The sequence below is a fragment of the Oncorhynchus tshawytscha genome, linkage group LG03, assembly GCF_018296145.1.
Source record: "Oncorhynchus tshawytscha isolate Ot180627B linkage group LG03, Otsh_v2.0, whole genome shotgun sequence".
NCBI classification, from domain to species: Eukaryota; Metazoa; Chordata; class Actinopteri; order Salmoniformes; family Salmonidae; genus Oncorhynchus; species Oncorhynchus tshawytscha.
The window spans coordinates 34,087,224-34,112,511 of NC_056431.1; the positions used below are offsets into that span (position 1 = coordinate 34,087,224).

Below are 25,288 nucleotides of genomic sequence, written 5' to 3' on the forward strand. Positions count from 1 at the left end.
GCAGCCGCCGGCTGGCAGGAAGCCGCTTTCAGCACACAGACAACCCAGCCAGCTGAATGTACCAGCTGTCTACTAGCACACCCATGCATTCCCCACAAGACATGCCACCAGAGGTCTCTTTACAATCCCCAAGTCCAGAACAGACTATGCGAGGAGCACAGTACATGGCTATGGTCAAAAGTAATGCACTATAAAGGGAATAGGGTGCCATTTGGGACACAGTCCTACTCTGGCTCATCCCCCTATAGGAACTCAGTACTCTCACTGCAGTTGCCATTCAGCAACCAATCAGTTCCAATTAGCACCATGCATTGGTATCTGAATTAGGGCTGACCCCACTGACTGGTTTGGTCGACAGGCTGTTGGTCGACAGAGATTTCTTTAGTGGAGCAGTAGCAAAGAAAAGACAGTGTCATGGTGTACAAGACACCGGTCTGATTCGTGCCTGTTTGAGTGGACTGATCCATTGTGGAGGCCGAGGGGATGGCAGTCCATCACTAAGACATGTGCTACTGAAAATGTATATGTTATATTACATAAAAACAATGGTGCAACACTAATAAAAATAATATTTTAGAAAAGAAACGCTTTCTCCTGCGATCGATAGATGTTGAATTGGCGCCTTTTCCTAGACCATGTTGCTTGTGCATAATAGCAACGTTAACCAGCATATTAGTGTTGAGAATAATGTGACGGAGGCAGCAACGGAGTTAGGAGAAGACAATTAAGGCAAGTGATATTTTGTCTAAGAAAAGTGAAGAGGAAACACCAACTTAAGTCTATAATCAATAGCCTAACTGTTAAATGTGCCTGTTAAATAAACTGTTGCATTTTGGAAATTGCTTTCACAAATGAATGCGACTGTTTTTAGTCTTTGCTATCATAAAGGCTTTACAAAAAAACAAGACTCTCTGGTACGTTTGTAATTTATTTAGTGGCATTTACATTGTTCCAAACAGTAAGAAAATTGATTTTGTAATCTAACAGCACCTGTTTGCACACATAATATGCATGCAGTGCTTGCGCTCTTATTTTTCTTGCTCTCCAGTATTTTCCACAACTAGTCACATTTATTCCACACATCCTACTTCACTTTTACCTCGTGAGCAACCAGTAAACATTCCCCTGTTTCGAGTTTGTCACATGTTCTGTATTCATTTTAGAGTCACGTGTTCAGTTTGTTAGAACCAATTTACTGATGTGATTATGATATGCTATAGGTCAGGCCCTATTGGTCACATGCATACGATGGATACATGTGTCACGTAAAGGGAATATTTTTCTTCAACAATTTAGGGATTTTGGTAACAGATCTTTTCAGTCATAAATGGCTATAATTATGTTGAAGCTTCAACAACATGAACAGTTGATAAACACTTGAAGTTCTATAGTGGTCGCTGCATATAGTTGATTTGATTAAAACACATAGGAAGTGTCTTATTGGAAAAATACATGTTATTAAATTTACACCAATCAATTGGTCGAAAGAACGTTTTTTTTTAACTCACTGCAACAATTAAAGCAATCAACTCTTAGAACAGCATTGATTAACTGCAATGTAGGGTAATCTCTGACCAGTTATCTGTCACAGATAATCATATGACGACTAGTATTCATTACCATAAATTAATGGCTGCCTGCCTTTGCGCTAAAAGTGACAGGAACCAGCTCAGCTCCAACATCACAGAACTACATGTAGAACTTTACTAATTTAATAGGATATCAGTGTCCAACAACCATACCAAACACACCAACTTCTCAACATTAGTGGGCAAGCATTGAGAAATGTTAGCCCTGCCTGTAACATGTGCTTTTGACTGACCCAATAATCCATTTAAAAGAATGCTCAACATTCCATTATGAGATCAGGAGCTTTGGTTAAGGAGAGTTCAATTTGGAGGGAGATATTCTACACTAAAGCAGCCAGCCGCAAGACTTTGGAAAGTGTCGGTGCAAAATTGTTTCGCTAAATAAATCAAGGATTCAAATCTCTTCCAAAACACAGCTGTCAAAACACCAAAGTGTCAAAATGTGCTTTTTGGATGACAACATTGAATGTAGACATGTACGCTGAGGCCAGGGTGAAACCTCAACAAGTCTCTTCTGTTTAACAGCACCACAACATGGCACTGACACAGCTATAGGCATTGTAACAGGTTAAAATTAGGACTGCAAACAGCCATGGCATTTCCTAAGGCTATGGTAAAGACCATCAGCAGCCTAATATATTTTCCTGAATTGTTGACATACTGCTAGAGTTCAAGAAAACAACCCTCAAATGTAAATTAATCCAGTCGAACACACACACACACACAGTTACACAAACAAAAACACACACAGCGACCCATAAATCCTAACCCCCTGCCACTGGGGAGTCCATCGCTGATGGCTAAACCAGTCGGGGCCTTTGGCCAATTAAAACTATCAATTTCCATACTATTCCAAAATGCTTTCATCCATGAACTTTTTCCCAGAAGCCCCTGGGGAGATTCCACAACATGGCACTGGCCTCTCGCTCTGTGTCTTTTTCCCCTCGCTCTCCCTCCCTAGCACAGCCCACCGTCTCTACCTTTGTCTCCCCACACAAAAGCTCGCCGCTACACTACTTCCAAGGTCAGTGCTTTGTCAATGATTGAACTAGCTCCTGCACTTCCACACGTTTCAATAGAAAGTCGGCTAGCTACCAGGACTTATCACAGGGACTACTCAGTCACAAACTATTATAGGGAACTAGTGGGAAACTATCAAGACTTGTGTGTCACATGTTTATAATTGTATCAATGTCTCATAACGGGCAACTGGCATGGAAAGGCAATCTTTGTATCTGTGACCTGTGAATGTAGAGCAGCGTGGTGTAAGTGCATTACTACGCAGTGTGGAACACATTTACCTAGTCTCTGATCCAACTCCCAAATGGCACCCTCTTCTCAATAGAGTGCACTACTTTTGACCAGAGCCCCGTTGGCTCTATATAGAAAATAGTAGTAACAACGGTATTAATCATAGTAGTCTAAGTACTCTTAGCAGTAGTAGTAGTAGTAGAGATACTAGCAGGAGCTCTGACTGCTGCAAGGCCCAGGGCCAACAAATACACACACAGGTGGGCAAAGCAATGTCATCAGTTTAAAATAATGGGTCAAAACCCTAAGCAGCTAGTTAAGCAACAAACATCCGTTGCATCCTTGGGACAGTGGGAGGACAACATTCTCACTGTCTTTCTTCCAGGTAGGTATGTGCTCTTTATGAGCCGGTGAGTTCTGTCAACGTTGGATTCCACCTTTACGATCTGGGCGTGTGCTAAAGAATGTGTGGATATGTGTGTGTACATCATCTCCCCAGATTTGCAGATAACAGGTTACAGCACAGCATGATTATCCCATGGGAAGATAGAGGCGGAGGGGGAAAAAAAACAGGCACAAAAAAACCTTCCTGACTCATCCTTCCACCCGCCCTCCCTCCCTTCCACTTTCCACTGACTCACAGTACACAAATAAGACATTAAAAGGAGAAAAAACACTTTACTTAAGGAGCCTTACACAAACCCCATGTTGTACTGTCAATCAGAAGTAAATGAAAGGCTGAATGAGGTCAGGTACAAGATCAGGTTTCTGCGCACTCAAAGCAACAATGATTCTGATATACCTGCTGGACTTGGGGAAACTGGACACCAACTAGGGCGGTGGGAAGAAAATGACTCATAGCCAACTGTCAAAGAGAATTTGGTAAGACTAAACCTAAATGCAAATGGTTTATTGGGCTTTAGTCATGGCCGACCAACTCTGGAGAGGACGTGTCAATAAATCACAGCAACTATCAGATGGGTCAAGTTTTCCCAACAGTTTAACACGTTTTCTGTCCCAAATAGCAGTCTCCAGTTCTCACAAAGCCTAGTTTTTCTTTCAGGGAGTACCACCATGCTCAAACTTACTGACCAAACTATTTGTAGATTTTCAAACCTTTATTTAAAAAGATTGAGGCTTTGATTAGCCTTTTTTCTCATTTAACTTCACATTTTCTAAACGTTTTATATTTTATGTACCAAGATGATATTCTTGTATAGGGTTGCACATTTTGGAGAATATTCAGAGATGGAAACCTCCGTGGGAATGAACGGAAATATATGCAAATTAATATTAATACCATTTAATTGTAGATGTTTTTTGCATTGGATATAAATAGCATAGCATATGGAGACAGAAACATAAAACTTGAACCTTATCATAAATTGACAAATGCAAATTATTAAATCCATCCAAAATAAAAAATAAAGATTTAGTTACAAATTGAACTTTAATTAAATGAGTTGACTCTTCACATGGGGATGATTTAAATGAACAACAAAAAAGGGAATATTGAACAATCCCCAATGATCCATCGCATCTCCCTAAAACGTTTTCAGGCCACCAATTTTTCAACCCTTGTATTGGTCACCCTATTGCGTGCTTTTGTGTGTGTGTTCCCAGACAAGGACCATTTGCGGCTGATGTTGGTGGGATTTGGAGGATGATGGAGGTAACAGGGGAAAGCGCCTCAGATCCACAAAGTCCCTTCCACCAGGTGGCTGATGAGATATGTTGGCATGACTGCCATATTGCATCTCCATCCCAAAGCCTTTGCTTGGAAGTGTACTTCGCCAGACTGCCAAGAACCCTGCCTTCATCCAGGCCAAAGTGGCAAGACATGGTAGTGATGACACCATAGGCCTTATTGATCTCTGCACCAGACAGCATACTTGGGGTCCAACATGCACGGTGTGGCGTGTATGGGCTTCAGGCAGAAGTCTTCATGCTTTTTGATGGATTTCAGAACTGCAGTTTCCTCTGCTTGGAACAACAGTGAAGTGGGCAGTGCAGTAAGGATTTCTTCTCTTACATCTTTAAGCAGAGTCTGAACATCAGACAGGATGGCATTGTCTCCCTCAATCAGTGCAATGGCTACTGCTATAGGTTCCTCTTGACGGGGCTCTCGATATCGGCAGACTGTGATAAGGCCATTTCTTGGAGACTCCTTCCCCTCCAGGAGACTGTCAAACATGATGACACCACCCCAACAGGTGTTGCTGGGCAGCTTCAATGTGGTGCTATTATTCTTCTCACTTTGCTTGGTGAGGTAGATTGCTTCTATAACTTGATGACCCTTCACTTACCTAACCATTTCCTTGGCTCTCTTGTAGACTGTATCCATTGTTGTCAGTGCCATGATGTCCTTGAGGAGCAGATTCAATGCATGAGCAGCACAGACAACGGGTGTGATGTGAGGGTAGGACTCCTCCACTTTAGACCAAGCAGCCTTCATGTTTGAAGCATTATCTGTCACCAGTGCAAATACCTTGTGTTGTCCAAGGTCATGGAGGACTGCCTTCAGCTTATCTGCAATGTGCAGACCGGTGTGTCTGTTGTCCCTTGTGTCTGGGCTGTTGTAGTGTATTGGTTGAGTGGTGGAGATGAAGTTAATTATTCCTTGCTCACGAGCATTTGACCACCCATCAGGGAACATTCAGAAATCTCTTCCAATACATATTTCCTGTGAGGATCAGAGGTGAACCAGTTGCATTCACAGCTCGAGCAAGACATTCATCAGCATTTCTCTGACTAAGTTCCTCCATTGATTCAAAATAACTTCTGATTCCAGGAGGACCATGAGCTGTTGCTATCAATGAGGTGTCTGATTCATAATTTTCACCTCGAATAGAAGTAGAGGGACTTTTGTCAGAGGTTGCTTGTTGTGAGCACTGAGGGAACTTTATGCACTTGGCCAGATGATTCTGCATCTTTGTTGCATTATTCACATATGATTTGGCACAGTTTTTGCAAATGTACACAGCTTTTCCATCTACAGTGCCTTGCGAAAGTATTCGGCCCCCTTGAACTTTGCGACCTTTTGCCACATTTCAGGCTTCAAACAAAGATATAAAACTGTATTTTTTTGTGAAGAGTCAACAACAAGTGGGACACAATCATGAAGTGGAACGACATTTATTGGATATTTCAAACTTTTTTAACAAATCAAAAACTGAGAAATTGGGCATCCAAATTATTCAGCCTCTTTACTTTCAGTGCAGCAAACTCTCTCCAGAAGTTCAGTGAGGATCTCTGAATGATCCAATGTTGACCTAAATGACTGATGATAAATACAATCCACCTGTGTGTAATCAAGTCTCGGTATAAATGCACCTGCACTGTGATAGTCTCAGAGGTCCGTTAAAAGCGCAGAGAGCATCATGAAGAACAAGGAACACACCAGGCAGGTCCGAGATACTGCTGTGAAGAAGTTTAAAGCCGGATTTGGATACAAAAGGATTTCCCAAGCTTTAAACATCCCAAGGAGCACTGTGCAAGCGATAATATTGAAATGGAAGGAGTATCAGACCACTGCAAATCTACCAAGACCTGGCCGTCCCTCTAAACTTTCAGCTCATACAAGGAGAAGACTGATCAGAGATGCAGCCAAGAGGCCCATGATCACTCTGGATGAACTGCAGAGATCTACAGCTGAGGTGGGAGACCTCTGTCCATAGGACAACAATCAGTCGTATATTGCACAAATCTGGCCTTTATGGAAGAGTGGCAAGAAGAAAGCCATTTCTTAAAGATATCCATAAAAAGTGTTGTTTAAAGTTTGCCACAAGCCACCTGGGAGACACACCAAACATGTGGAAGAAGGTGCTCTGGTCAGATGAAACCAAAATTGAACTTTTTGGCAACAATGCAAAACGTTATGTTTGGCGTAAAAGCAACACAGCTCATCACCCTGAACACACCATTCCCACTGTCAAACATGGTGGTGGCAGCATCATGGTTTGGGCCTGCTTTTCTTCAGCAGGGACAGGGAAGATGGTTCAAATTGATGGGAAGATGGATGGAGCCAAATACAGGACCATTCTGGAAGAACCTGATGGAGTCTGCAAAAGACCTGAGACTGGGACGGAGATTTGTCTTCCAACAAGACAATGATCCAAAACATAAAGCAAAATCTACAATGGAATGGTTCAAAAATAAACATATCCAGGTGTTAGAATGGCCAAGTCAAAGTCCAGACCTGAATCCAATCGAGAATCTGTGGAAAGAACTGAAAACTGCTGTTCACAAAAGCTCTCCATCCAACCTCACTGAGCTCGAGCTGTTTTGCAAGGAGGCATGGGAAAAAATTTCAGTCTCTCAATGTGCAAAACTGATAGAGACATACCCCAAGCGACTTACAGCTGTAATCGCAGCAAAAGGTGGCGCTACAAAGTATTAACTTAAGGGGGCTGAATAATTTTGCACGCCCAATTTTTCAGTTTTTGATTTGTTAAAAAAGTTTGAAATATCCAATAAATGTCGTTCCACTTCATGATTGTGTCCCACTTGTTGTTGATTCTTCACAAAAAAATACAGTTTTATATCTTTATGTTTGAAGCCTGAAATGTGGCAAAAGGTCGCAAAGTTCAAGGGGGCCGAATACTTTCGCAAGGCACTGTACATTAGCTGCAGTGAAATGTCTCCATATATCAGATAGTGCCCGTGGCATTTTCCTGTAAAGATTAGAAAAAAAGTTAAACCCAAAATATAATTTGATGTACAGATAAAAAGTTAAGCATTTAGATTAAACAACTCCATTGTACGATAAATGTTTTCAAATGAAACATGAATGGAAACAGGTGAATTAACACTCCTCAGTTAGCAGGCTCAAGCAAGCTAACACCCACATGGTAGCAAAAACTAACTAGAAGAAATTGTTACCAAGTTAGAAATTATTTAAACACACTTTGCTGTAGGCTACAATTTACTAGTTAACAAAAAATCATGTATGTCATATAAAATATATTCACCCACCTAGTATTGTAATCAAAACGTACCAGAAAGCATGTAGTCCTTGGCTCAGACAGTGCAGTAGTGTGGCTCAATAGCATTTCATTAGTGTGCAAGATCTTGAGAATCAGCTGTACATGTGATGGAAGAGTGCACTGCATGCAGGGGGTTGCAATTCCATTGGGGATAGTTTAACCAAAACATGCCACAAAACCTAGAATTGCCTTATGTGTAGCCCACAAAAAAGTTTCACTGTTATAAGCTAACTTTGATGAATTTAAGTAAAATTCCCAAAATTCCAGGGCTTAACTTCCCATGGAAATCTGGAAATTTACTGGAATGTTTCCGAGCCTTTGCCACCCTATTCAAGTATAACGGAAAGTGCTTTAAATGTAATATATTATCCTAGGGAGGATGAAAACCAAATCCTGTCAAACAAATCATGAGGCAAATCACTCTAAACAAAAGTACTTTAAAAAGGGGGACAAAGTCAATATTATTCATTAATAAAAAGCATGAGCTGGCACACACCCAGATAAAATTAATGTGTACAGGTACTGACTAAAGGTGATTAAACTGTAAGCTATAAAAAGAGAGAGTTGCACACTACATATACCAACACCCAGTAATTTATTGGGCAAAACACCAACGTTTCTGCATCACTGTGCCTTCTTCAGGTTTAATATTTTTTATTAAAGCAAATCAAAAAAAAAGTGCTGAGGCAAATGACAGCTCGCCACATGTTTGCCTGCTGTGCTGATCTCTACAATGTGGATAGATAGCAATCGCCACACAATGCTACAAATTAAGAAACATACACATAGATCATACATACAGTATATTCAGACCTTCACTTTTTCCACATTTTGTTTGTGTGATCGAAATGTTTAAGTTTGTGCTTTTCTAATAACCAATTCCTGTGACTGACTGAACAAATCCTCACTATCAGTATCTGCAATTTGACAGTACACCCAGATCCTTGTTTTGAGAAAGGGAAATCTCAGTTAAGAGAGAAGAAGCCTCGTGAGGTATTGGTCTGTCACATGCATGACCCAGTATTGGTCATGCAAACGTTAATGACAAATTAATTATGATTGATGAATAAGCTAAATCATGCAAAAATAACTAACTGGACTGTCCGTGGTGGAGCTCCTGATCGACATGTGTACTTGGTACATTGAGTTGGTTGGAACCTCTTTTGAGCATGCTGATGATAAACAAATGATTAATTTAAGATTGACTGAGTGTCCCTGTGTAAGAATTCCCATGACATTACATGGGATTTTTTTTTAAATGTATTTGCTCATCGATAACCTATAATGACAAAGCAAAAACGTTTTTTTTTTAAGAAATGTTAGCAAATGTATATAAAAAAAATATTTACATAAGTATTCAGACCCTTTCAGTACCCTGTTGAAGCACCTTTTGCAACCCCGAGTCTTCTTGGGTATGACAATACAAGCTTGGCAAACTCTTTGGGGAGTTTCTCCCATTCTTCCCTGCAAATCCTCTCAAGCTCTGCCAGGTTGGATGGAGCGTCGCTGCAAAGCTATTTTCAGGTATCTCCAGAGATATTCCATCGGGTTCAAGTCCAGGCTCTGCTGGGCCACTCAAGGATATTCAGAGACTTGCCCCAAAGCCACTACTGTGTTGTCTTGGCTGTGTGCTTCGGGTCGAACTTTTGCCCCAGTCTGAGGTCCTGAGCAGGTTTTCATCAAGGATCTCTCTACTTTGCTCCGTTCATCTTTCCCTCGATCCTGACTACTCTCCCAGTCCCTGCCGCTGAAAGAAATCCTCACAGCATGATGCTGCCACCGGCATGCTTCATCGAAGGGATGGTGCCGGATTTCCTCCAGATGTGACACTTGGCATTCAGGCCAAAAGAGTTTTTATTCTTGGATTCATCAGACCAGAGAACCTTGTTTCTCATGGTCTGAGAGTCCATTAGGTGCCTTTTGGCAAACTCCAAGCGGGATGTCATGTTCCTTTTACTGAGGAATGGCTTCCATCTGGCCATTCTACCATAAAGGCCTGATTGGTAGAGTGCTGCAGATGGGAAAACCTTCCAGAAGGACAACCATCTCCACAGAGGAACTCTGGAGCTCTGTCAGTGACCATTGGGTTATTGGTTACCTCCCAGAATAAGGCACTTCTCCCCACGATTGCTCAGTTTGGCCAAGCGGCCAGCTCTATGAAGAGTCTTGGTGGTTCCAAATAGATGTCAACTGATTAGGATTTTTCAACACCGATACCGATTGTTGGAGGACCAAAAAAAATCCGATACTGATTAATATATAAAATAATTACAACAATACTGAAAGAACACCTATTTTAACTTAATATAATACATAAATAAAATCAATTTAGTCTCAAATAAATGAAACATGTTGGATTTGGTTTAAATAACGCAAAAACAGTGTTGAGAAGAAAGTAAAAGTGCAATATGTGCCATGTAAAAAGGCTAACGTTTAAGTTGCTTGCTCAGAACATGAGACTATATGAAAGCTGGTGGTTCCTTTAACATGAGTCTTCAATATTCCCAGTTAAGATGTTTTAGGTTGTAGTTATAGGACTATTTCTCTATACCATTTGTATTTCATTCACCTTTGACTATTGGATGTTCTTATAGGCACTACAGTATTACCAGCCTAATCTCAGGAGTTGATAGGCTTGAAGTCATAAACAGCACTGTGCTTCAAGCATTGCGAAAAGCTGCTGTCAAACGCAGGAAAGTACTGCATACGAGCCTGTCGCTGTCTACCACCACTCAGTCAGACTGCTCTATCAAATCATAGACTTAATTATAATATAATAAAAACACACAGAAATAAAAGCCTTAGGTCATTAATATGGTCAAATCCAGAAACTATCATTTCAAAAACAAAACATTTATTCTTTGCGGAATACAGAACCGTTCTGTATATAAGTCTAAATATTGCTGTTACATTGAAGGTTGTGCAATGTTATGTCATAATTGTGCAAAATTCTGGCCAATTAATTACGGAATTTGTTTGGAAGAAATGGTCTTCACACAGTTTGCAACGAGCCAGGCGGCCCAAACTGCTGCATATACCCTGACTCTGCTTGCACAGAACGCAAGAGAACTGATGCAATTTCCCTATTTAATATTGCCTGCTAGCATGAATTTATATTAACTAAATATGCAGGTTTTTAAAAAATGTATTGATTTTAAGAAAAGGCATTGATGTTCATGGTTAGGTACATTGGTGCAACGACAGTGCTTTTTTCACGAATGCGCTTGTTAAATCATCACCTGTTTGGCTAAAAACAACCTGAGGATAGAATACAAACATCGTTTGACATGTTTCTATGAACTTTACGGATACAATTTGGATTTTTCTGTGACTGCGTTTGAGCCTGTGGATTACTGAAGAAAACACGAACAAAACGGAGGTTTTCGAATATAGAGATTTATTGAACAAAAGGAACATTTACTGAATAAATTAATGTCCTCTGAGTGCAAACATATGAAGATCAAAAGGTAAGGGATTAATTTTCTCTATTTCTGACTTGTGTAACTCCTACTTGGCTGGTTACTGTTTGTAATGATTTGTCTGCTGAGCTATGTTGTCAAATAATCGTACGGTATGCTTTCACCGCAAAGCATTTTTGAAATCTGACACAGTGGTTGGATTCACAAGAAGTTAATCTTTAAACCTATGTCAAATAGTTGTATTTTTTCTAAATTTTTATAATGAGTATTTCTGTATTTGGCGCTATGCAATCTCACTGGATGTTGGCCAGGTAGGACGGCGTCCCACATAACATAGAGGGGTTAACTAGTGATTATGTGAAGATTGCTAGTTTTTTTTTTTAAGGTAAGCGAAATGCTATCTAGCAACCTACCTTGGCTCCTTGCTGCACTCTCGCAACAGGTGGTCAGCCAGCCACGCAGTCTCCCCGTGGAGTACAATCAGCATCCAAAAATGCAGATTACCGATTGTTATAAAAACTTGAAATCGGCCCAAATTAATCGTCGACCTCTAGTTCCAAACATCTTCCATTTAAGAATGATGGGGACCTTCAATGCTGCACACAAATGTTTTGGTACCCTTCTCCAGATCTGTGTCTTGACACAATCCTGTCTCGGAGCTCTACGGACAACTCCTTCGACCTTATGTGGGACCTTATATAGACAGGTGTGTGCCTGTCCAATCAATTGAATTTATCACAGCTGGACTCCAATCAAGTTGTAGATTGATCATCCTTGAGAAACTATGTAAACAGGATGCAGCTGAGCTCAATTTCGAGTCTCATAGCAGAGGGTCTGAATACTTATGTAATTAAGGTATGTTTTCTATTGTTAATACATTTGCAAAAAATATAAAAACTATTTGTTTGTCATTATGGGGTATTGTTTGTCGATTGAGGATTTTTCAAATCCATTTTAGAAACGGCTGTAACGAAATGTGGTAAAAGGGTCTTATTACACATACTCACAAACCCAATTTTGATAAACTCCCATATCTATTGGGAGAAACACCAGTGTGCCATCACAGCAGCAATATTTGTGACCTGTCGCCACAAAAAACGTGTAACCAGTGAAGAACAAACACCATTATAAATACAACCCATATTTATGTTTATTTTCCCTTTTCTACTTTACTTGCACATAATGACATTTGAAAAGTCTATTTTGGAACTTTTGAGTGTAATGTTTACTGTTAATTGTTTTAGTTTATTTAACTTGTTAAAAATGTGTTTCCCATGCCAATAAAGCCCTTAAATTGACATTGAGAGATCGAGAGTGAGTCATAAGAGCACATGCATCTCACCCAGGACCATATTCTTTAAATTCCCTGAGCTGTGTCACATGTTCACCGATCACTCCCTCATACAGACTTTTTGTTTCTTGGTAACACAGTAAATCCCTTTCCCCCCTCTTTTTCTGCAAGTCAAATCCCCCTCTCTTTCTGTGTGTGCCTCAGTCTGTCACTCCGGGCCTCTCTCCCTCTGTTGTTGTTGTTCCCAGCTCCAGGGACCCTGTGGTGGGTCTTGGGGGTCTTGTGTGGAATGGTGCATGGAGGGAGGCAGACTGCCCTAAAAAAAAGAGGGTGCCCCACTGTTCCCACACACTGCATCCACTCCCCACTGATCTGTCACTCACTGGTGCAGTGGGGTGAGGATTGGGCCAGCCCGATGGTGTGAGGGATAGTGAGAGATGGCAGTGCGACCTCTTAATCCATAGATAAACAAAACACACGGTCATTCCACTGATGCTACTGATATACCACAAAATGCTGACATCTATAATGGGAATACACGTCATATGTTTCACGTTTTAAAACTTGTTAGGGAGGATGTTCCTGTGGCGGGATCAAATCAGCGGATATTTTAGAGCGCCACCTATTGTTTTCGATAAAACTCAAACTTTCATTAAAACACAAATGCAAGGTAGTGAATCTAGCCACCAAGTCAGATTTGTAAAATGCTTTTCGGCGAAAGCATGAGAAGCTATTATGATAGCATGCACCCCCCAGAATACCAGACCGTCAACAAAACAACAGATTTTGCGGTAGCCGGCGGTACCCAAAACGCAGAAATAAAATATAAAACATTCATTACCTTTGACGAGCTTCTTTCTTGGCACTCCTATATGTCACATAAACATCACAATTGGGTCTTTTTCCCGATTAAATCCGTCATTGTATACCCAAAATGTGATTTGCTGAAGACCGGTCTGATCCAGAAAAATGCCCCTTTACATGACGCAACGTCACTTTTTAAAATTACAAAAGTTACCTATATACCTTTACAAATCACTTCAAATTACTTTTCTAAACCAACTTTAGGTATTAATAAACGTTAATAGTCTATTAAATTGATCACGGGGCGATCTGTATTCGATAGCAGCAAGTCTTGAAATCATCGTCCATGTTTTCACATTCAAAACATCCTGTGGTGAGCCCAAAGAAAGGAAATGCGTCACGTTTCCAAACCAAGGATAAAGCAGCCCCTAAATGACAGCATTGGCGACATCGTGTGGAAGCTGTAGGCGTTTACAGGGGCTTGACATGTATTTTCTTCAGCCTTAGACAATACATTGACTGGCGGATGGATATTATTTTTGTGTTTTTGGTGAGCAGTTTTTCAAAGGATTTTGACTCCTAAACACGTTATGTTCTAGCCACAGACACGATTTAACCAGTTTTAGAGACTTCAGGGTGTTTTCTATACACACACACTTATCATATGCATATACTATATTCCTGGCATGAATAGCAGGACGCTGAAATGTTGCGCGATTTTTAACAAAAAGCTGCGAAAATTCGCAGCCTCCTTAAGAGGATTTATTAATGTCACGTGCACACGTACAGTTAAATGCCTTTCTTGCTAGTTCTAAACCAAACAATGCAGTAATCATTTGGGCGGCAGGTAGCCCATTGGTTAGAGCGTTGGGCCAGTAACCGAAAGGATGCTAGATCAAATCCCCAAACTGATATGGTAAAAATCTGTCGTTCTGCCCATGAACAAGGCAATTAACCCACTTTTCCTAGGCCGTCATTGTAAAAAATAATTTGTTCTTAACTGACTTGCCTAGTTAAATAAAAATAAAATTCAGTATCAATGTCGTACTAATGTTACATTAAAGGATCAGAATGTGGAAAAAAATAACATACTTGAGATAAATTGAACACCAGCCATTGTGTCAGGTCAGATCTAAAATAATTTAGCTACTGTACAAGACCGGCACAACCTAACTACAAGTACTCGGTTTGTTGGTTCAGGTCTGCCAGGTGCAATGCTCTGGCAGGCTTGGGTTACATTTCAAATGGCACCCTGGTCAAAAATGAGTGCACTACATAGGGAGCCATGTGGAACAAATATAATTTGTTTGTGGTGGGAATGATAAGCTTATTTGTCTGTGAATGTGGATAAGGCGGCGGGTGCCAGGAGGAACACAGGTCACAGTGCTGCCAGGTCACCACGGGACAGGATACTGATAAGGCTGCTGCTACACCACTGAGCCAGCAGGCATGTGCACTAGCCCCCAGATCACCCCAGGTCAAGCAAGTCCGTCTCTCTCTCACACACACACACACACACACACACACAACTCCTCTCCAGGTTCACAATACATATTCCTCCTGGTAAATATTGAAGTATTTGGCATGTAATGACAATTATCATTTGACAAACATGGTTTGTCTGATGGTAGTTACACAGCGTGATTTTTGTGCCAGGAACTATGAGGAAAACGTTGGTAACATAGAATAAACATACATGGGAAAATGATATAAAATCAATACAAGGAAGAAGGCAAGTTCTACTGATTAGGCTGACACTAACTAGGCTAGGTACACCGTCTCTGCAATAATGAAAGCAGGTCACTTGTTTTGTGGTTCTGTTTCACTTAACACTGAGCTTAGGTAAGTCTCTTAATGTTTCACAGAAATTACTGACCTTAAGGGAAATGTTTAATACATTTTTTTATTTAACCAGGTAGGCCAGTTGAGAACAAGTTCTCATTTACAACTGCGACCTGGCCAAGATAAAGCAAAGCAGTGTGACAAAAACAACAGTTACACTCGGGATAAACAGACATAGTAAATAATACAATAGAAAAGTATATATAAAGTGTGTGCAAATGTAGTAAGATTAGGAAGGTAAGGCAATAAATACACCAGTGGCAAAATAATTCCAATTTAGCATGAACACTGGAGTGATAGATGTGCAGATGATGATGTGCAGATGATTATGTGCAAGTAGAGATACTGGGGTGCAAAAGAGCAAAAAAACTAAAACAATATGGGGATGAGGTAGTTGGGTGTGCTATTTACAAATGGGCTGTGTACAGGTACAGTGTTGGGTAAGCTGCTCTGACAGCAGATGCTTAAAGTTAGAGAGGGAGATAAGTCTCCAGCTTCAATAATTTTTGCAATTTGTTCCGGTTATTGGCAGCAGAGAACTGGAAGTAACGGCGCAGTATATGGGGCTTTGGTGACAAAACGGATGGCACTGTGATAGCTACTGTCATGTTGGATGTAGTCTTTTTTTATTAGTTAGATGTTAAAACTGTAACCAGTCCAGGAGCAGAAGAGACCACACACGAACACTGGCCTGGCAGCTATAAAAGCTGCCCAGACCTGATCGTAGACAGCAGAGAGCACACGCCCCCATCCACAACGACAGGGCTGCAGTGGAAAAGGTGAAAAGCTTCAAGTTCCTTGGCGTACACATCACTGACAATCTGAAATGGTCCACGCACACAGTGTGGTGAAGAAGGTGCAACAGAGGCTCATCAACCTCAGAAAGCTGAAGAAATCTGGCTTGGCCGCTAAGAAAGTCACATTTTTACAGATGCACCATTGAGAGCATCCTGTCGGGCTGTATCACCACCTGGTACGGCAACCATCCACAACTGCAGGGCTCTCCAAAGGGTGGTGCGGTCTGCCCAACGCATCACCGGTGCGCATAATGCCTGCACTCCAGGACATTTACAGCCCTAGGTGTCACAGGAAGGCCAAAACGATATATCAAGGACCTCAGCCACCCGAGCCAAGGCCTGTTCAGCCCGCTACCATCAAGAATAAAAGGTCAGTACAGGTACATCAAAGCTAGGACCGAGAGACTTACAGTTGAAGTCGGAAGTTTACATACACTTAGGGTGGGAGTCATTAAAACTCGTTTTCAACCACTCCACACATTTCTTGTTAACATACTACAGTTTTGGCAAGTCGGTTAGGACATCTACTTTGTGCATGACATGTCATTTTTCCAACAACTGTTTACAGACAGATTATTTCACTGTATCACAATTCCAGTGTGTCAGCAGTTTACATATATTAAGTTGACTGCCTTTAAACTGCTTGGAAAATTCCATTAAATGATTTAGAAGTTTCTGATAGGCTAATTGACATCATTTGAGTCAATTGGGGGTGTACCTGTGGATGTATTTCAAGGCCTACCTTCAAACTAAGTGCCTCTTTGCTTGACATCATGGGAAAATCAAAAGAAAATCAGCCAGATTAGGATAGAAAACACTATAAAAGTTTCCAAAACTGTCAAAATATTGTCTGTGAGTATAACAGAACTGATATTGCAGGTGAAACCTGAGGAAAATCAAACCAGGAAGTGGCTTCTATTTTGAAAGCTCCATGTTCCATAGCCTGCCTTCGCTCCATTTAAAGGGATATCAACCAGATTCCTTTTCCTATGGCTTCCCCAAGGTGTCAGTCTTTAGAAATCGTTTCAGGCTTTCATTTAGAAAAATGAGCGAGAAAGATAACATTGCGTAGTGGATAGCTGGGTGTTCGCATGAGTTTTGCTTGCACGACACAGCTTGGGGCAGCCATTGTCTCTCCCTCTCCTACTGAAAAAGACAGTTGCGGTTGATATTATTGATTATATATTTTACAAACAACCCGAGGATTGATTATAAAAAACGTTTGACATATTTCTGTGGACATTACGGATACTATTTGGAATTTGTCTGCGTTGTTGTGACGGCTCGAGCCTGTGGATTTCTGAGCATAATGCCCAAACGCCGCTTTTCTGATTTTCATGACCAAGCTACTTTGAGGCTAGTTGTTCATAATGTTTTGATCCAGAAAAACACTGGTTCCAACTTGCGCAACGTGACTACAAAATATCTCAAAAGTTACCTGTAAACTTTGCCAAAACATTTCAAACTACTTTTGTAATACAACTTTAGCTCTTTAACGTAAATAATCGCTAAAAGACGGGATGATCTGTGTTCAATACAGGAGGAAAACAAACTGTAGCTAGCTTTCTGGTCACGTGCCTCTAACAGTACACTTCAAGTGACCCTTGATCAAGATGGCCGTACTTCTTCATTACACAAAGGAAAAACCTCAACCAATTTCTAAAGACTGTTGACATCCAGTGGAAGCAATAGGGACTGCAAGAAGGTCCCTTGGAAATCTGGATTCCCAATGAAACCCCATTGAAAAGAGAGTGACCTCAAAAAAAATTGGAATGGTTTGTCCTTGGGGTTTCGCCTGCTAAATAAGTTCTGTTATACTCACAGACATGATTCAAACAGTTTTAGAAACTTCAGAGTGTGTTCTATCCACATCTACTAATAATATACATATCTTACCTTCTGGGGATGCATTTGAATTTGGGTATGCATTTAATCCGGATGTGAAAATACTGCCCCCTGTCACAAAGAAGTTAAAACCAAGCCTAACCAGAAACCGTGGTTAGATGGCAGCATTCGAGCAAAACTGAAAGGGTGAACCACCGCATTTAACCATGGCAAGTTCACTGGAAATATGGCAGAACACAGAGTAGTCATTACCTCCGCAAGGCAATCAAATAAGCAAAACATCAGAAGACAAAGTGGAGTTGCAATTCAACGGCTCAGACACAAGACGTATGTGTCAGGGTCTACAGATGATCACAGACTAGAAAAGGAACACCAGCCACGTCGCAGACATCGACTTCTTGCTTCTAGACAAGCTAAACACGTTATTTGCTCACTTTGAGGATAACACAGTCCAACCATTTGAAAATGTCTGTTATTTGAAAATGTCTGTTATTTATGTCCAAACACGCTACTTTGGTTAGCGCGTTTGGTAAACAATTCCAAAGTCACAAAGCGCGCCCACTATAACGTGACGAAATGTCCAAAAGTTCCGGAACAGTCAGTAGAAACATGTCAAACGATGTACTGAATCAATCTTTAGAAGGTTGTTTACATAGATCTTGAAAAACGTTCCAACCGGAAAATTAGAATTACTTCAGATGAGCGGTGGAACGCAAGTCCTTCCCCTGTGAACGCGCCTGATGAAAGCATGGTCCACTCATGGCTGTGGTGACTATTTCCTGTGTCAATCGACCCCTCTTCACATTAGAGTCAGAGTCATCAGTTCTATTTTCTGCTGACATCTTATGGAAGGTGTAGGAAGTGAAAACCCATCCATAACTCGCTGTAATTTCAATGAGACCTTGGTTGACAATCTGCCACCTCCAGGAAAAAAAAACAGGAAGTGGAATTTCACAGGTTTTTGCCTGCTATACGAGTTCTGTTAAACTCACAGACATAATTCAAACAGTTTTAGAAACGTCAGTGTTTTCTATCCAATACTAATAATATGCAAATATTAGCAACTATGACTGAGGAGCAGGCCGTTTGATATGGGCACCATTCATCCAAGCTACTCAATACTGCCCCTGCAGCCATAAAAAGTTAAACGTGTTAACCCTTGGAAGACAGCCGGCCCAGACGGCATCCCAAACCGCGTCCTCAGAGCATGCGCTGACCAGCTGTCTGGTGTATTTACTGGTATTGACATATATAATCTCTCCCTATCCCAGTCTGCTGTCCCCACATGCTTCAAGATGGCCACCATTGTTCCTGTACCCAAGAATGCAAAGGCAACTGATATAAATGACTATCGCATCAAAGCACTCACTTCTGTCTTCATGAAGTGCTTTGAGAGACTATTCAAGGATCCTATTACCTCTACCTTCCCTGATACCCTAGACCCACTTAAATTTGCTTACCGCCCCATAGGTCCACAGATGATGCAATCACCATCACACTGCACAATCCCATCTGGACAAGAGGAATACCTATGTAAGAATGCAGTTCATTGACTTACAGGGAGGTGAGGGCTCTGGGAGTGTGGTATCAGGAAAATAACCTCTCACTCAACGTCAACAAAACAGATGATCGTGGACTTCAGGAAAGAGTAGAGGGAGCACCCTCCTATCCACATCGACGGGACAGCAGTGGACAAGGTGGAAAGTTCCTCAGCGTACATATTTATTTTACGAATTTCAAACATTGCTGAAGTTGGAGACTTATCTCCCTCACCAACTTTTAACATCTGCTATCTGAGCAGCTAACCGATCGCTGCAGCTGTACATAGTCTATTGGTAAATAGCCCACCCAATTTACCTACCTCAACACCATACTGTTATTTATTTATTTTTCTGCTCTTTTGCACACCCGTATCTCTACCTGCACATGACCATCTGATCATTTATCACTCGTGTTAATCTGCTAAATTGTAATTATTCGCCTCCCTCATGCCTTTTGCACACAATGTATATACTCTTTTTTTTTTTCTAAATGTAATTTTTTTTCTACTGTGTTATTGACTTGTTTATTGTTTACTCCATGTGTAACTGTGTTGTTTTTGTCGCACTGCTTTGCTTTATCTTGGCCAGGTCGCATTTATAAATGAGAACTTGTTCTCAACTAGCCTACCAGGCTAAATAAAGGTGAAATAAAAATAAAACATGTAAACATTAAAGGGGCAGATAAATGTTTCTCTGTGATATTTTGGTTTAAAAAAACAGGTCACAAAGAATGTATGAAATTAAACAATATACCACATTACTTCTTACTAGCAATACATTTATTGTTTTATAAAAATCCTAAAGCACACTCATCTGTTTTTTGTGTTTTGTTGGAGTAATTTTAGTGTCAAAAAAATTATTTGGCTGGTAAAAAATCTGAAATGGCTGGTAGATTTTTTAAATCTACCTGCCACAGTGGCTGGAAGAGAGAATCCTACTAATAGGTGATGCAAAGAACCAACATGCTGATGACCATGTTTGTTAAAAGTGAAGATATGGATAATATGACATCATGACTTGAGAGAAAAGGAGACCAGAACCACATTCAACATATGATCCATGCAGCACTAAATCTAAATGGCCTGAAAGTTCCAACATACATCCAACTGTTCAGCCATTTAGAATCTCCCCCAAAATGTGCATTACTTCCAACAGGAAGTGAAACTATACATGATTTACTAAATGTGCAGCCTATTGAGGGTTAACTTTGGCTGGGGTCTGTGCGCACGTGGGACCAATCATATTCCGACCAGAAAAAGACTGAAGGAAATAAATAAACACATGGGACATTAAGGATATGGACCTTGTTCCCCAAACTGACTTTTTACCTGGGATTTTGAGCAGTAAATTACTTGTAACTGGAAAGTTAAGCTTTTTTAACTCAAAATGTAGCATATATTATGTTCTTCTTTAGCTTTGAGAAATGTTATGATTTCTTTGAGAAAGTTGTGTAAATAATAAGATGTTATACTATTTAAAAATATGTATGTTTTTTGTTTCCCTAAAAATCTGGTCTTAAAAGTACCTGTCTGTCTTACAATGAAATAAAAACATCTAACAGACTATTACCCCGATAGAGACTGTGTGGCATGCTCTAAATTGACTTCTTATGTCAAATACATATCCACCTTTTCCTCCACACCACCGCAGGTAATAAGGGCCGCAAAGACACCACTTCGGAAGACAGGGTATACAATAGTGGACTGCACAGTTTGTATATTGTTTTAGTTCCTGTAGTTGTAAATCAGAAGAAGAAAATTCATAAATGAAGGAGACAAGTATTTGCTGTTTATTTTTTGCTGTGGAATATAGTAAAAACAAAAGTAATGCTGCGTTTAGATAGTATAATGTAGCGGTAAACCAGATGTCATTGTTGTCAATTCGAGAAATAAGGTAAATGCCATTTAGGCTGGCGGTGAATTTTGTCAGCCGCCACGGGACACATATTGTAACTTCTGCAATAGCGTTGTTTTCTAACGGATGTTGATCTGCACGGTTTATTTACTAAAATCACCATAGCAACGCATACCGTCTTGCGTTTGCCGTCAGTGTTTCTTGTGGTTTTTGCTTTCCTCGTCTAAATGCAGCATAAGGCAACAACAGCCATGCAAGTTTAGCCCAGGGGTGTCAAACTCATTTGCTCCGCAGACCGTATTCAGTCTAGCTCTTATTTCGGTGAATATCAATAAACGGTCCAGTCGTGCCCGTAATACATATGTTTTACTCAAACCACCGATGTTATAATTAAAAGGAGTTTCGGGGGGGTTGTGAGTTTAGTTATTTAAGCCAATTAGGCTATTCATTAATGATTGTCATATGAATACTAGGACCACTTTTTGTTAATTTCAAATCACCCAACTTCGGTAGAAGATTGTAGAACGATAGCCTAAGCCTATGTTAAACTGCCTATCAAATTATTTTCAGATGGGTGTTACTTTAAACCTCACAAACGTTACATTGTTACATAATAACGTTACAAGTGAACTTGATTGTAGCATTTTAGCTTTAAAATATGTCACAATTCGCGCATAAATGATCTTCATGGAAAGACGTAACACAGACAATCACACCTAAATGAATGAACAAACACACTTAACAGTAGCATTATATGGTTCTGGCCTAAATGAAATAGAAAACGTTGAAATGAGTCATGAACAAGATTTAAGGCAAACTTACCGTGTACCCCTTTGTTGGGAACGTCATTGACGTTGAAGCCTTTGGAACTGTATGCAGCCCTAACTTCAATGCAGCTTTTCGAATTGGGCTCAGCCTTCGTCGAAACAAAAAGCAGGGCCAATGTGTAAACCGTAGAGAACACGAACATCGTGTTCATTGAGTCGGTTAAATAAAATAAAAATGTTATGGGCACACAAAACACGAGAAAAGCGTTCAGCTGTATTAGGTAACTAGGACAGTTTCAACTCGCACGTTGGGATTTCTTCATGGAGACCCAGATTTCCTTACACTTCACTGGCTACTAGCTAAAGGTCTAAAAATTACCGAATTGGTTGACTAGCTAACCGGATTCTTAATTCACAAACGTGCTTGGGCCACCTTAAAACTATAGATATATGGGAAACATGAAGGCAATGTTGTAAAAAAAAAGTAGCGTTTAGTCTTCAAAATGTTTTTCGGGTTCCAGACTCTCCCATAGAATCAAAAAGCAGGGAACAAAACATTAGTTTCAAACGTATTACAATTTTCCTAAAAAGGCAACCAAACGAAAACAGCCAAACTCGTTTTTACAATGCGTCTGTAAAGTTGCATCCACCTCGACTTCGGTTCCAACGAAGGACAATGATGGGGAGAAAAAATAAAATAAAAGTTTTTTATTTAAAAAAAAGTTGACCGAAAATGTTTGCAATCTTCAGCGAGCTACAGTTCTTTACAGACAGGACACTAGACTGTATTATACGCTAGGCGTGCTAATGTCCTGAGGCTAAGCGCATAGCAAAGTCCCAGTGGATAGCCAGAATTGCGAGTTCCGGACAAAGACTTGGCAACACAAAATGCCCGGGGTGGAGCTTGGACCGGACCTACGCTTCGAACACACTGATAGAGTTTTGCATTTGTAACACCAGAAACACGCAGCATTGCGTTGCAGAGGCAATAATGCGTCAAACTGTATGCATAGACGGCTTGACAGAAATGGTAGCAGAAGGTGAATGTTTAACTTTTTTTTTGCACACATATCCAGATGATCCTGCATAATATTTGCTCCTCAATATTGGTGTGATCAAGGCGTATTGCTACCATTTCCAGATGATGCTGCATACTATTTTGAGCTAAACACTAATGGTGTGATCAAGGCATGTCACCACCTTCTGCTACCATTTCCTTCAAGCCTTTTACACATACAACTTGATGCATAAGTTCGATAAATCCAACATATGCGCCTCAACAACGCAATGCTGCAAGGCAAACAAAGCGTTCCATTGGAAATTAAATGTACATCTGGTGTACCAAAACGCAATACGCTGTTGGTGTAATTGAGACAGCATCGTTGCATTTTGGTACACCAAAAGTACATTCATTTCCAACTGCTGAACAAAAATATAAACGCAACATGCAACAATTTCAAATATTTTACTGAGTTACATTTCATAGATGGAAATGAGTCATTAGATCCTAATCTATGGATTTCACATGTCTGGGCAGGGGCACAGCCATTGGTGAGCCTGAGAGGGAGCTAGAACATGGTTTTCCCCCAAAAAAGAGCTTTATTACAGACAGAAATACTCCTCAGACAATCCTGCAGGTGAAGAAGCCGGATGTGGAGGTCCAGGGCTGGTGTGGTTACACATGGTCTGCGGTTGTGAGGCCGGTTGGACGTACTGCCAAATTCTCTAAAACAATGTTGGAGACGGCTTATGGTAGAGAACTTAACATTACATTTACTGGCAACAGCTCTGGTGGACATTTCTGCAGTCAACATTCCAACTGCATGCTCCTTAAAAACTTGGACATCTGTGGCATGTGTTGTGTGACAAAACTGCACATTTTAAAGTGGCCTTTTATTGTCCCCAGCACAAGGTGCACCTGTGTAAGGATCATGCTGTTTAATCAGCTTCTTGATATGCCACACTAGTCAGCTGGATGGATTATCTTGGCAAAGGAGAAATGCTCAAAAACAAGGATGTAAAAATTTTTGAGAGAAATACGTTTTTTGTGCATATGCAACATTTCTGGGATCTTTTATTTCAGATTATTAAACATGGGACCAACACTTTACTAATCTGGATCCCAACAAATCAGCTGGCCTAGACAATCTGGACCCTCTCTTTCTAAAAATTATCCGCCAAAATTGTTAGCCTGTTGCTACACTGGACGGTTCTGACTTAGAATATGTGGACAACTACAAATAGTTAGACTGTAAAGTCTCCTTCCAGACTCACATTAAGCATCTCCATTCCAAAATTAAATCTAGAGTTGGCTTCCTATTTCGCAATAAAGCCTCCTTCACTCATGCTGCCAAAAATACTCTCGTAAAACTGACTATCCTACCGATCCTTGACTTCAGCGATTTACAAAATAGCCTCCAACACTCTACTCACCACCTGGATGTAGTCTATCACAGTGCTATCCGTTTTGTTACCAATGCCCAAATACTACCCACCACTGCGACCTGTATGCTCTCGTTGGCTGGCCCTCGCTTCAAATTCATCGCTAAACCCACTGGCTCCAGGTCATCTGTAAGTCTTTGCTAGGTAAAGTCCTGCCTTATCTCAGCTCACTGGTCACCATAGCAACACCCACCCGTAGCACGCGCTCCAACAGGTATATTTCACTGGTCATCCCCAAAGCCAACACTTACTTTGGCCACCTTTCCTTCTTGTTCTCTGCTGCCAATGACTGGAACAAATTGCAAAAATCACTGAAGCTGGAGACTTATATCTCCGTCTCTAACTTTAAGCATCAGCTGTCAGAGCAGCTTACCGATCACTCTACCTGTACACAGCCAATCTATAAATAGCACACCCAAATACCTCATCCCCATGTTGTTATTTATCTTCTTGCTCATTTGCACCCCTGTATCTCTACTTGCACATCATCATCTGCACAGCTATCACTCCAGTGTTCATGCTAAATTGTAATTATTTCCAGATGGGCTGGAGCATTTTTTGTTGGGTGGGCTGGTCGAAATTGAAACACAAAAATATGTTTTTTATATTCAAGTAAAACAATGAAAAAGGTGACATAGCCCACGGCCCATGGGCCTGTTAATGTGAGTCTGAAAGGAGAGTTTACAGTCTAGCCAGACACCTAGGTATTTGTAATTGTCCACATATTCTAAGTCAGAACCGTCGAGAGTAGTGATGCTAGACGGGCGGGTGCGGGCAGCGATCGGTTGAAGAGCATACATTTAGTTAGATAACACTGTCCAAAGAAGGACCAGAAGTATACAGAATGGTGTCGTCTGCGTA

The 25,288-nt window shown here is 40.7% G+C and overlaps 1 protein-coding gene across 1 annotated transcript in view; it reads right to left on the reverse strand.

The window, feature by feature from the left end:
- LOC112234685 (glypican-4) overlaps positions 1-22,840 on the reverse strand; it is a 95,424-nt gene extending 72,584 nt beyond the window's left edge. Inside the window, exon 1 of the mRNA XM_024402942.2 lies at positions 22,041-22,840. Coding sequence (XP_024258710.1) covers positions 22,041-22,197 — 157 coding nt within the window. The 5' untranslated portion in view covers positions 22,198-22,840. The remainder of the gene's footprint in view (positions 1-22,040) is intronic.
- Positions 22,841-25,288: the final 2,448 nt, after the last annotated feature.